The following is a 16,129-nucleotide window of genomic DNA, read 5'->3' on the forward strand; positions in this document are numbered from 1 at the left end:
TCCTCGCCGATTGGGCGCCGGCAGAACAGTGGGCGTGTCTCCGCGCCTGAGTTAGAAGGAGCGCCCTGGGATTGGGCAGTGAGCGCGAAGGGGCGGGGCCAGCCCTGAGGCGGGAGGAGTGGAGTCTCGAGTCGGGCGTCGATTGGCTGGAGCTTTGTTTTGGCGAAGTTTCCCTTTGGCCGGAATGGAGGTGGGCTCCGTGGCTGAATTCTAGCGTCTGGTGCAGTAGAGTCTCACTTATCCGAGCTAAACGGGCCGGCAGAAGCTTGGATAAGTGAATATCTTGGATAATAAGGAGGGATTAGGGAAAAGCCTATTAAACATCAAATTAGGTTATGATTTTACAAATTAAACACCAAAACATCATGTGATACAACAAATTTGACAGGAAAAGTAGTTCAATACGCAGTAATGCTATGTAGTAATTACTGTATTTACGAATTTAGCACCAAAATGTCATGATATATTGAAAACATTGACTACAAAAATGGCTCGGATAATCCAGAAGCTTGGATAAGCGAGACTCTACTGTATTTGGCCTTGGTTCCATGTGTGTGTGGCTGTGTTAGGCCTGGGCCAGCTTGGGCCCTCCTGCCCCCCGGGGGTGGTTTGGACCCCCACTCCCAGGATTCCTCGCCCCCTCCGGCCCTTTCCTTGAGCGGCAGAGGGGGAAAGGAAGGGGCCCCAGGCTGCGAGGAATCTATCTATATATATAAAAGGGTAATGAAATTCCGGCCTAGGACAAAACAACAAAACTACACAACCCAGAAACACTAAACTTGGCAGCACAACCCCTCACCCATGCCTCTACGTTCAGACAACAAAAAGAAAAGAAAAATAAAGTCCTAATTAGAGGGAGAGGAATAATTGTCTTTATCCAATTGCTGCCAGTTAGAAGGCTAAGCTCCGCCCACTTGGTCTCCTAGCAACCCACTCAGCCCAGGGGACAGGCAGAGTTAGGCCTCACTTAGACCTCATCCACACTGCCTATAAAATACAGATTATCAGATTTTAACTGGATTATATGGCAGTGTAGACTGAAGGCCCTTCTACACAGCTATATAACCCATTTATAATGGACTTAATGTAAGGTAAAACCTTTACCCTTGACCTTAACTACCACCAATTCCTCAATATTTTATTTCCCATACCACCATACTTTGCCACAGCAACGCGTGGCCGGGCACAGCTAGTTACATATAAAATAATTTGTATTATAATTTCAAGCCACCACTTCAGAAGCAACAACTTTTTTTTTCAGATTTCAAGCTTGCTCTGCAATGTTCTGCTGCTGTTTCGCTTGTATTTTTGGCACTGGAAATTCTAGGCCTGCCCATAACATGGGCTCAGCTTTCCTCATAGTGAGCTCCGTCCTTGTCGCTGCCAACCTTTGATTGCCTTCCTGCATGCATTTCTGCCGTTGTTGCTAAGCTCGCAATGAACAGCTTCTGCAGTTTGAAGACTCAGCTGTCCAACAGTGTCCGTAAGTTCCACGTTCCCAAGAATAGAAGAGAGAATAGATAGAAAAGACTTAAAGAACTTAAAAGCTGGCCCCTGTTTTTCAATGTTGTTAATCTGGGGAAAAAATGGCAAAATAAATTACAAATAAATAAAATCAACATTTTCCCACTAGAAACAATGGGACTGGAAACAGGAAAAAAAACTTTACTGAGAAATTAATTGGGTCTTAGATTGACAATATTCATAAAATTAAACGTATAAGGATTAAAGAAACCCAAAGGAAAATAATATCCAAACGGTACAGAACCCCACTCCAAGTAGCACACATAATGGGAAATACTTCAAATAAGTGTTGGCACAACTGTGGGGAAATAGGTACATTTTCCCACATGTGGTGGGGCTTATAGAAAAATACCGGTAAGAAAAATAATGGAAGAAATAATAGGGAAAGAATTAATATGGGACAAAGCTAGATACATGTCTCTCACAGTAAAGGTAAAGGAAGATAATAATTGGACAGAGATTCTAAAATATATGACAGCCACAATACAAGCCACGATAGCCCGAGGATGGAGGGACGATACAAAATGGGATGTAGAAACCTGGTGGGCTTACATATCAGAATATATAATTAATAACTTCATCATTCAAAAGAAAAATATATATACAAATAGCCTAAAAGATCAAGACTGGTTAAGGAAATGGACTGTGCCAATCGACAAAATAGACGGAGACGAAAGATACAGCACCTTGAACCAGGCGTTCCACACGTTTAAATTATGTATTGACAATATTTTGAATGGCTGTTCCAGGGGGTGGGGGGTGATACATTTCTAGGTAAAGGTCAAGGTTTCCCCTGACGTTAAGTCCACTCATGTCTGACTCTGGGGGTTGGAGCTCATCTCCATTTCTAAGCCCAAGAGCCGGCGTTGTCCGTAGACTCCTCCAAGGTCATGTGGCCATGGGCATGACTGCATGGAGTGCCGTTACCTTCCCGCCAATAGGAGCGGTACCTATTGATCTACTCACATTGGCATGTTTTCGAACTGCTAGGTTGGCAGAAGCTGGAGCAACAGCGGGCACTCACGCTGCTCTGGAATTTGAACCTGGGACCTTTCTGTCTGCAAATTCGGCAGCTCAGCCGAACACACTTCGCCACCGGGGCTCATTTCTAAGGACTGTTTAAAATGTCATTTAAGGAATAGTTTCCTTTGGAACAATGTATACTGAATTAAGTTATGTATGGCAAAAAATAGTTAATTGTTGGGATGTATCAAAAAGAATAAAACATTTTTTAAAAGTTCATTTTCCTTTTTTGGCCGCAGGGTGGTGACCCCTCTGGACGCGGCGGTCCAGTCGGGGATAAGAGAGGCAGGCTATGCTCAGGGCACGTTTCCCAGCCCCCTCCCCGTGTGGGGTGAGCAGAGCGGGTCCTAAGAAGGGCTGCTCAGTCACGGACACAGCCGCCAGACTACTCAGCTGCCTCGGACCTTGAGGTATTTATTCATTTACAGTATTTATATTCCGCCCTTCTTTATCACCCAAAGGGGACTGAGGGCGGATCACTATGCATATATACAATATAACACCATAATAACCAGATAAAAGATAAAATGATAAAAACAAACATGACCACTAGTGGATGGGATGGGGGCAGTCAAGTCAGAAAGTGTTACTATGGTATTATATGGGATTACTATGTTTTAATCTGTTTTATTTTACTCAATTTTTGTGTTGATACTGTTTATACATGTTTTAACTTGTCATACCTTGTTTTTGGGCTTGGCCCCATATTAGCCGCCCTGAGTCCCTTCGGGGGGATGGAGGCGGGATAGAAAAAAATAAAGTATTATTATTATTATTATTATTATTATTATTATTATTATTATATACATGGCAAACATTCAATGCCATTGTTAGACATATGACATATAGACACACAAAGAGGCAATTTAACATTTCCCAGCTTCCGACTTCATGAGAGTCTGCTCGATTCCTGCCACGGGGGAGCTGCCACTTCACCGTCCACTTGTGACACCGAGTCCTTGATGGAGTACTTCCTCATTCCTTTCTGCACGCTGCTGGAAGTTTTTATGGTGTCGTAAATTGAGTTACATTAGCCTCCCCGCATAAGCGGTACCTAGAATTTTCTACTCAACAGATGCAACTGTTTTTTGAGCTGCTTAGGTGGGCAGCGATGTAGGCTATTTAACCGTCGGGAGCTCAATCCGGCCCAGGCATCGATCTCATGACCTCTTGGTCAGTAGTGATTTATTGCAGCTGGCTGCTAACCAGCTGCACCACAGGCTGGCTCAGTCATTCAAGTAGAACGACTGAGTCCATACCCACCGCCCGCGTGCCGGTCTGTGACTAGAGGATTCCAGATTTCACAGTCCCACCCCCGTCACCATTCGCGGATCATGGGACTTTTTGGTTTGCTTTTATTTTTTCTTGGAAGACGCCTGTGCATGAATATTTTTAATGTGTGGAGGTCGGTGCACAGCTCGCCAACACACAGTCTTCACAGAGTGAGGGTCCCAAACAGTGGCGTGGTTAACACAACGACAGTGGCTTCTCGATCTGTTGCAGCCTTCGTCCGCCTTCGCAGCCATTGTAGCCTGTGCCATATTATCTTCCACCCGCTCCGCCGTTGAGGTCTTTGGGTCTTTGGATTGTTCTTTGTCAGGTTTCTCCCCTGTGGCCTTTCCTGGGAGTGCATGACTCCGTGGTTGCGCCCGCAGGTTCACTGGGACACGCAAGCCCCCTCAACGCGACAAGGTGACAGTCCATCAAAGGGGACAGACAGGACAGAACAGACAGAAAGGAGGTATGTTGTCTCAAAGTCCAGTTTCAATGCCTTGGAGGTTGAGTTCGGATTCAGTCACGGGGGGTGCTGTTGCTCCCTTCTCGATGACAAAGAGCCACCAGGACTTCCTCCTTCCACCTTCCTTTTGGTCATTGTATTTCTGGTCTTGTTTTTCATGGTGTTGTAAAATACCTCCCCAGCTAATTAGCGGTACCCAATTTCTCTATTTACAGCTCTAAGCTGTTTTCCAACTGCTTAGGTAAACAGTGAGCTGGGCTTGACGGTTGGGTGCTCACCCCGACCAGGCTTCGAATGGCCAGCTTTTGGTTGGTAGATCTTATTGCTGCTGGTGATTTACCGGCTGTGCTACGGCCCAGCTACACTGCAGAGTGATAGCGGTCTGGTACCACTTTACAACTGCCGGTTCCATGGCAATTAAAGTGGGGCCAAACTACATTAATTCTGCAGTGCGGAGGCACCCACTGCTTCATATAATTTCTCTTCATGTGGACAGATAATGAGAACAACAACCTTCATGAATCTTTTACATTTACGGAATTGGACATGGCCCTCAATAAATGTAAATACGGCAAAACAGCTGGCCTGGACGATCTAATAATGGAACAAATTAAGAACTTTGGCCCAAAAGCAAGGCGCTGGCTGCTGAAGCTGATAACAACTGCATTGCGTCCTGTCAGATCCCCAAGATCTGGAGGAAAGTAAGAGTCATGGCCATCTTGAAACCAGGCGAAGACTGTAATGACCCCAAAAGCTATAGACAATTCTCCTTGTTGTGCCATCTTTGCAGAGTTCTGGAGAGACTTATTTTGCATAGAATTACAGGGGGAAATAGACCCATGTATGATTCTACAGCAAGCTGGCTTCAGGAAAGGCGAAAGCTCCACATCACAAGTGCTGAACCTGACTCAGCTCATAGAAAATGGGTTTGAAAGGCGGCAGATTACAGGAGCTGTTTTCATAGACCTGTCAGCAGCCTATGACTCTAAATCATTGCCTTCTGAGAAAAACTTATAATATCACAAAGGACGACCACCTCACCCGCTTCATAGGAAATCTGCTACAAAACGGGAACTTTTTGTTGAGTTTCAGGACCAGAGAAGAAAATGGTGGCAACGGAAGAGCAGCCTGCCTCAGGGGAGTGTGCATGCGCCATCCATGTTTAACATTTGCACAAATGACCAGCCACTGACAGAAGGGACAGAGAGTTTCATCTATGCTGACGATCGTGCCATCACCGCCCAAGCAGGGAGCTTTGAAACGGTTGAACAGAAGCTCTCTGAAACCTTAGGTGCTCTTACTGCCTATTACAGAGAAAACCAGCTGATCCCTAATCCATCTAAAATGTGGGCGTGTGCTTTCCATCTTAAGAACAGACAACATCTCGAGCTCTGAGGCTGACCTGGGAAGGAATCTCACGGGAGCATTGCAGCACATCAGCATACTTGGGAGTTACCCTGGACCGTGCTCTGACTTACAAGAAGCACTGATTGGCTATCAAGCAAAAAGTGGGCGCTAGAAATAACATGGTACGAAAGCTGACGGGCACAACCTGGGGATCACAGCCAGACTCAGTGAAGACACCTGCCCTTGCGCTTGGCCACTCGGCTGCTGAGTACGCATGCCCAGTGTGGAATACATCTCACCATGTAAAAACAGTGGGTGTCGCTCTTAATGAGACATGCCACATCATCACAGGATGTCTACGCCCAACACCGCTGGAGAAATTATACTGTTTGTCTGATATTGCACCACCTGACATTCGTCAAGAAGTAGCAGCCTGTAATGAAAGGACCAAGGCAGTGACATCTCCACCCAGGGCCGTAGCCAGAAAAAAATTTCGGGAGGGGTTTTGAAAATTTCGGGGGGGGGGGGGGTTGAACCCCTAGCACATACCCCTCCTCGCTACAAACCTGTCAATATCTGCTTGAGATAGTGCCTGGAGGGACTCTTAATGTTTTGTGTCTCATAGACTTAGCATGGGGATTTGGTTAACCAGTTAAAATTCATGAGTAAACGAGATTTTTTTTATAACTTGAAAAATTTCGGGGGAGGGGGTTGAACCCCTAACCCCCCCCCCCTCACTACAGGCCTGTCTCCACCCCATCCTCTGTTTGGCTATCAGCCAGCAAGCCAATGTCATAAATCAAGAAACAGCTTCCTAAGATGCGGAAAGATACTCACAGGAACACCTGAGCAAGCGAGAGTCTAAAAGTGGCAGGCTAAAACCTGGAATCTCAAGCCATAGCTGGGACCGGATGAGACTCTCCACCCTGGTCGGACAGAAGACGGGGCGACTTGGAAGGGGCTGAACAGGCTGCGCTCTGGCACCACGAGATGCAGAGCCAACCTTAGGAAGTGGGGCCTCAAAGTGGAGTCCGCGACATGCGAGTGTGGAGAAGAGCAAACCACAGACCACCGACTGCAATGCAGCCCGAGCCCGGCCACGTGCACCAGGGAGGAGGGCCTTCTTATAGCAACACCAGAGGCACTCACCCCAAGTGGTCAGCTTCCGGGCAAAGGACACTTAGTATCAGGCCAAGTTTTTAACTTTGTTTGTGGTTTTTCTATACATTATAACTGTACTCTCAATTTGCCGGGCAATTAAAGTGGGGCCAAAGTGCATTAATTCTGCAGTGCGGAGGCACCCACTGCTTCGCATAAAGATTTCCCTTCACCTGGACAGTGGCGAGTATTTTTCTCGAATGGACATCAGAGGGTGCCAGAGGTTAATAAATAGACCGTGGGCTGCTGTGATGGAGACAGGATAAATATCTCTTTATCAAATCCTCCTGGAAGAGAAGGAAGGAAGGAAGGAAGGAAGGAAGGAAGGAAGGAAGGAAGGAAGGAAGGAAGGAAGGAAGGAAAGAAAGAAGGAAAGAAAGAAGGAAGGAAGGAAGGAAGGAAGGAAGGAAGGAAGGAAGGAAGGAAGGAAGGAAAGAAAGAAGGAAAGAAAGAAGGAAGGAAGGAAGGAAGGAAGGAAGGAAGGAAGGAAGGAAGGAAGGAAGGAAGGAAGGAAGGAAGGAAAGAAGGAAGGAAGGAAGAAAAGAAGGAAGAAAAGAAGGAAGGAAGGAAGGAAGGAAGGAAGGAAGGAAGGAAGGAAGGAAGGAAGGAAGGAAGGAAAGAAGGAAAGAAAGAAAGAAGGAAAGGAAGAAAGAAAGAAAGGAAGAAAGGAAGAAAGAAGGAAAGAAGAAAGAAAGAAAGAAAGAAAGAAAGAAAGAAAGAAAGAAAGAAAGAAAGGAGGGAGGAGACACAAATCCTGGCGGAATGCAGCTAAAGAAGGTTGTGGCCTCAAAGACACAGACAAACAAAGTATATTATTACACTAAGACTGGATTGAAAAGCAAGTGAGAAACAGCAATAATATCAAAACCCAAATTTTCTCAGCAGCCTATCAATTGTCAAAAAAACACTCAAATGCAAAAAAAAATATTGCCTGGTAGAAAGTCGTTGGTCCTGAATGGCGTAGCACCTCTCACTCACAGTTGTCCTCGTTGTGAGCATTCCTGTTGCTTGTCTTGTCAAAGGATTTCCAATCTGGAATCACAGGGGTGGTTGTGTGGTTTCTGGGCTGTATGGCCAATATGTTCTAGCAGTGTTTGAATGCAGGTAAAACTTCAGGAGAAAATGCTGCAAGAACATGGCCATACAGCCCAGAAACCACACAACATCCCATTCCCAATTACACCATGTAATACAGTAGAGTCTCACTAATCCAAGCCTCGCTTATCCAAGCCTCTGGATAATCCAAGCCATTTTTGTAGTCCATGTTTTCAATATATTGTGATATTTTGGTGCTAAATTCATAAATACACTAACTACAACATAACATTACTGCGTATTGAACTACGTTTTCTGTCAAATTTGTTGTATAACATGATGTTTTGGTGCTTAATTTGTAAAATCATAACCTAATTTGATGTTTAATAGGCTTTTCGTTAATCCCTCCTTATTATCCAAGATATTCGCTTATCCAAGCTCCTGCTGGCCCATTTAGCTTGGATAAGTGAGACTCTACTGGACAATTTTTTCCTGGGTTGTCAATTTCATCTCCTAACTGGTTCTATCATAAAAACATGGAAAAGGTTGACTAAACTACAAGCACTTGTTTTTGCGGCTGGTGGGGGGGGGGAGACACACACACATCTTGCAGCACAATTTGCTGTAGTTTTTCAGTGAATATCTCAGAGTTTCAACCAATTCAACCTAATTTGTGGCAGCCACAAAAACAAAGTTTCTGAAATATAACAACTGTAGAGTCTCGCTTATCTAACATAAATAGGCCAGCAGAACGTGTCAATGTGAGATTTGTGTAATGAGATTGTTTAAATGTAATTTGTGCCATGCTTGTATTGCAGTCAGATTGCATCCCCCAGAGTGTGTGATAGTGTGTAAAGAGTTAATCACTAATGAGCTATAATGACCTTGGTGTGTGGCTAGAACTAGGGAGGATCCAGACACAAGAGTATGTGCATATCTATTGCATCAGTTCAGTCTGTCTTGAGTTTGAGTCGAGTTTGAGATCTGTTGGAGAACAGATCAGTCCTGTGTTTGTTTGTTGTCTGCAAGAGTCTGTTTGTGCTGTTTACTGCTTCATTCAGTAAAGCTTTGTGTCCTGCTCACTTCAAAGGATCAGTCTGAACGCAGATCAGAGATGGCTGCTCTCAAATCCAATCTTTATTGAAGAACACATGACTTTGGAAAAGTCAGGAATGACCCAATGTTTACATACAACTATTTTTATAACTTTTGATGCTACGTAACACCACACGTAAATATCATCATCAAGTCCCACCCCCAATATCACATTACTACCATTTTCACACACTAGACCAATTATAATTGTTTATACTTTCGGCCCCAAGTTCCCAGGCATATTCTATCTTCTTCTGCCAGGTGCTCCTGGGATTGTTTATGTTATGACTCCCAGTTACAGGGCTGAATTACCAAAGCCCTGTAACTGGGTTCCATGACATGGTGCCCTCCTTTTCTTCGTCCTCCTCTTCGGTTCTTCTTTCATCACAAGCCTGAAACAAAACAATAATTCTATGTGTCCATTTTGTCCAAAGTACCCATATATTTTTTCAGTAAGCTACGATGGAATACAGGGTGTATTTTCCCTAAACTTTTTGGCAATGCCAACTGGAAAGTCACCTCGTTGATAACACCCTGTATTCTAAATGGTCCAATATATTTAGGGCCCAATTTTTTCGAAGGTAGCCCCAGTTTGATGTTTTGGGTACTTAGCCACACTAAATCTCCTTTCTCCAATTTATCACCTTCCACCCTCTTTCTGTCTGCGAATACTTTATACTTTTTATGTGCTTCTTTTAAGGATGCAGTCACTTGACTCCAGCATTCCATCATTTGCGCTTTCCATTTCCCTGCCTCTGTTCCCTCATTCTCTGTCCATCTTGGCAGCTGGGGCAGAGGCTGTATTTCATACCCGTAAACTACTTCAAAGGGGGTTTTATTTGTTGCTGAATGTATAGTCGAATTAAAAGCTAGTTCTGCAAAAGCCAACCACCGAGACCAGTCATTTTGTCTCATGTTAGAGTACATTCGAAGGAACTGCCCAAGTGTCTGCTGAGTACGTTCTACCGCCCCATTTGTCATGGGGTGAAAAGCAGAACTTAAACTCCTTTCTGCTCCTAGCATTTCCAGGAATTTTTCCCAAAATTTTGCTGTGAATTGTACTCCTCTGTCACTGACCACTCTACTGGGACATCCATGCAGTTTGTAAATGTGGTTTATGTACAATTCAGCTAGTTTCTCGGCTGATGGTAGTTTCGTCAGTGCTATAAAGTGGGCCTGTTTAGAAAACAGGTCCAATACTGTCCAAATATAACGATGTCCTTTGCTAACCGGTAGTTCCCCCACAAAGTCCATAGCTACACATTCCCAAGGTCTGGTAGGTTCTGCTACTGTTTGTAATAATCCCATTGGCTTCCCTCCTCTCGATTTATTTCTGGCACAATCATCACATTGAACAACATAATTTTTTATGTCCTTCCTCATCCCTGGCCACCAGCAATGTTTTGCTATTGCTTTTGTTGTTTTTGTAATTCCTGTATGACCAGCGCTCTGGTTGTTGTGAAAACGATGCAAAATCTTGATCCTTAATGTTGCTGGGATATACAGTTTCTTGTTCACAAACCAAAATCCCCCCTTCTGCTCCCCCTGTTCTGCATTGGATGCGATCCACTGGTCTCCTTCATAAGACTGTTTCAGCTCGTTTCCCCAATTATCTTTTCCGTCGAGTTCAACCATAGCAGTGTTCTCCTTTTGGGTTTGTGCTCTTGTTCTGACAGCTAAGCCCCATTGTTTGTCAGAGAATATTGTTCCCTCTTTTGCTGTGGGTATTCCTTCGTGTTGAGGCATGCGTGAAAGAGCATCTGCCAAGACATTCTGCTTCCCCTGAAAAAACTTTAATTGGAAATCGAACCTGCTGAAGTATTGTGCCCATCTAATCTGTTTGGGGGACAATTTTCGAGGGGACTTTAAATACTGGAGGTTCTTATGGTCAGACCAAATTTCAAATGGGATTCCGCTTCCTTCGAGAAAGTGTCGCCAGCATTCTAAGGCTTTTAATATGGCTAGTGCCTCTTTTTCCCATATCGGCCAACATTTTTCAGTTTCGCTGAACTTCCGGGACAAATATCCACAGGGTTTTAAGTTCCCATTTTGATCCTTTTGCAATAGTACTGCCCCATACGCACAGTCTGAGGCATCGCAATGGATTATGAAAGGGCTCCTGATATCGGGGTGTTTTAGAATGGGTCCTTCTGTGAAGCATTCTTTTAGGGTTTCAAATGCCTTTTGGCATTCTGGCGTCCAACTTAGTTTGGCGCCAGGAGCTTTTACTTTTGCTGTCTCTCCTTTCCCTTTTGTTTTTAAAAGTTCAGTAAGGGGTGCGGTTATTTGCGCGAAGCCTTTTATGAAGGATCTATAAAAATTTGCAAACCCCAGAAACGATTGCAATTGCCTCCTTGTTTGAGGCACTCCCCATTCTTTTACATCTGATACTTTAGCTGGATCCATAGCTAACCCTTCTGGAGATATCCGATACCCCAGAAAGTCAATTTGAGTTTTATTAAATTCACATTTGGACAGTTTTGCGTACAGCTTTGCTTCTCTTAGTCTCTGCAAAACTTCCCGGACCAATTTCACGTGCTTTTCCTTATCTTCAGTCACAATCAAGATATCATCAAGAAATATGAATACCCCTCTGTACAACAATGGGTGCAGTATTTCATTTATAAGCTGCATAAAGCACCCGCCTCCATTTTTTAATCCGAAAGGTAAAATTTTATATTCAAAATGGCCGAATGCGCAGGAAAATGCAGTTTTCCAAGTATCCTCCGGTTTGATCCTTAATTTATGATATGCTTCAATTAAATCAAGTTTAGTAAATATGCTCCCTTTTTTCAATACGGTAATTAAATCCTTTACTAAGGGCATAGGGTATTTATTGTCCTTAGTAATTGCATTTAAATTTCGATAATCAATGCACAATCTTAGGGAGTTGTCTTTCTTTCTCCTGAATAACACTGGGGCCCCGAGAGGAGAATTGGATGGCTTAATGAAGCCCCGCGCCAGGTTTTTATCAATGTATTTCCTCAATTCCTCCTTCTCCTGCACAGACATGGGATACACTTTTGGTTTTGGTAAGTTTGCTCCGGGGGTTATTTCAATTTCTACTTCTATATTCCTTTTGGGAGGTAATTTACTTGCCTCTTTCTGATTGAACACATCCACAAAGTCTCTGTATTCAGGTGGCAATAGCAGTGGGTCTATTTCACCTTCTTCATCTCCCTCGTCCTCCTCTTCTGCAATCTTGCTTATCTCCCATTGCGTCTGCTGTTCTTTAAATGCTAGGCTCTTTCCTCTCCAATCTACTTCGGGATTTGCCTGTTCGAGCCATGGTATCCCTAATATTACGTGGTATGTGGCAATAGGGGCTATCACAAAGGATATTCTTCCTTCCCATTTGCCTATTTTACATGGGACCTCCCGTATTTCCTTTGTAGATACTTCCCCAGTAGCAACTGATCCGTCTAGCTGCGAAAACGCAATTGGGGAGTCAAGCGCCATCTGCTGGCATTTCAACGCTCCTGCTAACTCTGGAGTTATAATATTCCTGGAACAACCACAATCCACAAATGCCTTGCAGGTGGCCCGATTCTCTAGCCCCGAGAGGCAGATTGGCACTACTATCATGCGTTTGTCCCGACTCACCAATTTTTCTGAAGATTCTGGGGCTCGCACCTCCTCCTCCGCACGCCTCCCGGTTGCTGGCTTGGGCTTTGAGGGTTTTGGCGGCTCCCCCTTCCGTGCCCAGCATTCTGCTGCTCGATGGCCCGTCTTCCCACATACAAAGCATCCCGGTTTAGGTTTGTTGTCGTCTCCTCTGGAGGGAATCCCCGGCCTCCCTCCGGGTCTTTCCTGCTTCCTCGTTTCTCCTCGACCTCTCGCCACCGGTCTTTGCTGGCCGCCGCTGCTCCTGAAGCGCTTTACTTGGGCCAGGGTGGATTCAACGCGCCCCGCTAGTTGAATCCATCCCTGGAGCGTTTCGGGGTCATCTCTGTGCGCTGCCCAGCTGAAAATCTCGGGGCGTAGTCCCTCTTTAAATAATTCCACTTTGGTCACTTCAGACCACTCTGGTACCCTTTCCGCGAGGTGGAGGAATTCCTCTGCGTACTCGGGCACCGTTTTGTCCCTCTGCTTTATTCCTCTAAGCTGGTCTCGAGCTCTCAATTGCTCTAGCCGGTCTCTGAACCGGTTTTCCAGTGCGGCGAGGAAGCGGGGCACTGACCTCAGGCATGGGTCCTGTCTGGCATGTAGTTGCACATACCAGCTGGCCGCTCCTCTCTTTAGTGTGTTGCCGATGGCCCGAACCCTGCTTGCTTCGGAGGGGAATGTGTGTGCATTGTCTTCCATGTATCCCCTGATGCTAATTAGAAAAAAGTTCAGTTCGGCTGATTCCCCTCCGTATTCTAGCTTGAGATCTTCCCTTCTTGGCATCCATTCAGCGGCCCGTTGATGCTGTCTGGGAGGCATGGGGAAGGGTTGCATCGGGTTTCCTTGGATCACGCCGCGCCCCACTCCGGTGGTTATTCTGCGCGGCTCCCGAAATCCTGCCGCCGCTGTCGGCCCTTCCCCCCATCCGCATACTGGCCTCGCTGTAGCCCCCGCATCTCGCCTTTCCCCGTCGTACTGCACATCCTCCTCCTCTTCCTGGATCTCCTGCTCCTCTCCGCCTTCGTCTGCTAATCCACTGGACCCGATCCCTGGCCCCAGTGGTCTTTCCACTCCGACGCCCATCCGGGGGGTTGGGAGCTCTGTTGGAGATGGCGGCCTCAGAGTTCCCAGAGCTCGCTGGCGCTCCACTTCGCGTGCCATTCTGTCTCTGAACTCCAGCTCCTGCCAATATTCCTCGTCTCCCTCGTCCCTTGCCGCCGCGGGACTCTGCGTTGAAGCTCGCTGTCCCCTCTGGCTCCAATCGCCTCCTTTGCTTGGCTCTCTCTCGGCGCCATGTCGGATGTGCTCTTTTTGGAGATTCTCTTCCAATATTGGCACTATTCTCCCCACGGTATCCGACAGCCTGGATAAATGAGTTTCCAGGATGGATAACCGCTGGGCCACGGTCTCCGGCATGCTTCCTCCAGATCCCCAACTGGTTTCTGCCGCCGCTGGAACGCCTCTTCCCCCTCTGGGAATCCTCTGGGTCACGCCGTCCGGCTTGGGGTACCCCGTAGAGGAAGCTATGGCTTGCAATGTCTCTTCTGCCAACGGCAGAGCTCCCAGCGGAGGCCCCTTTGCTCCGTCATGGCTTTGATCTCCTTCCCTGCTCATTATCACTTCACTGCAAATTTGCAGGAGGGTGAGAACTGGATTCCTGACTTAATTGTCCTGCTCACTTCAAAGGATCAGTCTGAACGCAGATCAGAGATGGCTGCTCTCAAATCCAATCTTTATTGAAGAACACATGACTTTGGAAAAGTCAGGAATGACCCAATGTTTACATACAACTATTTTTATAACTTTTGATGCTACGTAACACCACACGTAAATATCATCATCAAGTCCCACCCCCAATATCACATTACTACCATTTTCACACACTAGACCAATTATAATTGTTTATACTTTCGGCCCCAAGTTCCCAGGCATATTCTATCTTCTTCTGCCAGGTGCTCCTGGGATTGTTTATGTTATGACTCCCAGTTACAGGGCTGAATTACCAAAGCCCTGTCACTGGGTTCCATGACAGCTTTGTATATTGCTTTTACTGACGTCTCGAAGTGTCGCTTCATTCTGCGCTCCATTGCTTTTCATACTACTGCTGCTGCACTACAATACTCTGACAGAACGCTGGATATGTGACAATGTTGGAGAATAAGGAGGAAAAGCCCAAATTACGTGTGTGGATGTGAATTTTGTAAATTGGTTGTGAGAAGAACTCATTGAATTCCTTGTTGTGGAGATCAATTTTGTTTTTTGCTGTGGTGATACGTTTTGTTTTTATTTGTTTGTAATTTGTGTAGTTCTTTGGTTTCATTAAAAGGTAACAGATCATCTCTGAAATATGAAAAGGACAGAATGTGCTGTCATTATCTATACACATAATAAAAGTGAAAATCAGTAGGTGTGTATTAGGCTTGCTCAAATAATTCGATTTCCCCGTTACTCGTTACTAATTCGTTACTTTTGTAACTTGTGAAGCAATATACGACCTTGATTGTCCACACGTCTGGATATCGCGGTTTCGAACCACGACAGGTCATTTTTCTTATTTCGACGGTTTTTTTTCGTTGGGAAAAAAAGGTTTTGCAAATCACCCAAACTTGTGTAAGTGCACTGGGGCAACCTAGCGTGTTGTTTCCAACTTGTGGCCAATCAGAGAGCACGTTTAACCCAGGGGAGGGGCTGGTAGTACGTCCTGAATGAAAAGACCGTGCACGGGCGCCTCGTGGCTCATTTCGGCTCGGGATCAGCAGAGAGAGGGTGGGTTGGGAGTGAGATTCCGCAGGCAGGCAAGATTGCTGCGTCACAGCTTCCTTGGCTGAGCTAGAGCTACATATCAGAAGACCGGGAGAAAAGGTTGGGTGGGTGAGGTGGGGTGGGGTGGGGTGGGAAACTGTTGGGTGTTTCTGAATTTTTTTTCCAAAGGGCCTGTGGCCTTTTTCCCCCACAAGCTTGGCGTTTGCCATTTTCCCACCCGGCCTGCAATTTTTCTGCTGCGCCATTGCCTGTTGCGGGCGGGGTGGGCTTTCGTTTTGATTAGGATACTTTTCTTTTTTCAACGCTAGTAGCAAAGTCTGGCAAAAGGGTTTTGGGAAAAAAGGGAGCCTGATTTTGCTTCCTTTCCTTCTCGGCTGCTCAAGTAGGGCTTTTGGTCTGTGCCAGGGCCGCAGTGAATCAAAAGCAAAGTCTGGCAAAAGGGTTTCACATCCCATCGTCCTTTGTAGAACAACACCTGTTTTGGGAAAAAAGGGAGCCTGATTTTGCTTCCCCCTCTTTCCTTTCCTTCTCGGCTGCTCAAGTAGGGCTTTTGGTCTGTGCCAGGGCCGCAGTGAATCAAAAGCAAAGTCTGGCAAAATGGTTGCACGTCCCATCGTCCTTTGTAGAACAACACCTGTTTTGGGAAAAAAGGGACCCTGATTTTGCTTCCCCCTCTTTCCTTTCCTTCTCGGCTGCTCAAGTAGGGCTTTTGGTCTGTGCCAGGGCCGCAATGAATCAAAAGCAAAGTCTGGCAAAAGGGTTGCACGTCCCATCGTCCTTTGTAGAACAACACCTGTTTTGGGAAAAAAGGGAGCCTGATTTTGCTTCCCCCTCTTTCCT

The 16,129-nt window shown here is 45.8% G+C and overlaps 2 protein-coding genes across 4 annotated transcripts in view; one reads left to right on the plus strand and one right to left on the minus strand.

Moving 5' to 3' along the window:
- The first annotated feature begins 102 nt into the window (after positions 1-102).
- Positions 103-16,129, plus strand: part of LOC134299513 (zinc finger BED domain-containing protein 4-like) — a 70,691-nt gene continuing 54,664 nt past the window's right edge. Inside the window, exons 1-3 of one of the 3 annotated variants that reach the window (XR_010006733.1) lie at positions 103-190; positions 2,787-2,957; positions 4,148-7,525. The gene's annotated coding sequence lies outside the window, so the exon portion shown is untranslated. Of the gene's footprint in view, positions 191-1,086; positions 1,484-2,786; positions 7,526-16,129 lie in introns of those variants that run through there. The other 2 variants (XR_010006732.1, XR_010006734.1) reach the window with 2 other exon arrangements.
- Positions 8,941-14,549, minus strand: LOC134299514 (uncharacterized). The gene is made up of 2 exons (XM_062982528.1): positions 12,524-14,549; positions 8,941-9,312 (listed from the first exon to the last, which is right to left on the minus strand). Exons 1-2 carry the CDS (start codon positions 14,138-14,140, stop codon positions 9,229-9,231), a joined length of 1,701 nt encoding a protein of 566 aa, XP_062838598.1. The 5' UTR covers positions 14,141-14,549; the 3' UTR covers positions 8,941-9,228.

Source organism: Anolis carolinensis, chromosome 5 (genome assembly GCF_035594765.1).
Source record: "Anolis carolinensis isolate JA03-04 chromosome 5, rAnoCar3.1.pri, whole genome shotgun sequence".
Classification (NCBI taxonomy): Eukaryota; Metazoa; Chordata; class Lepidosauria; order Squamata; family Dactyloidae; genus Anolis; species Anolis carolinensis.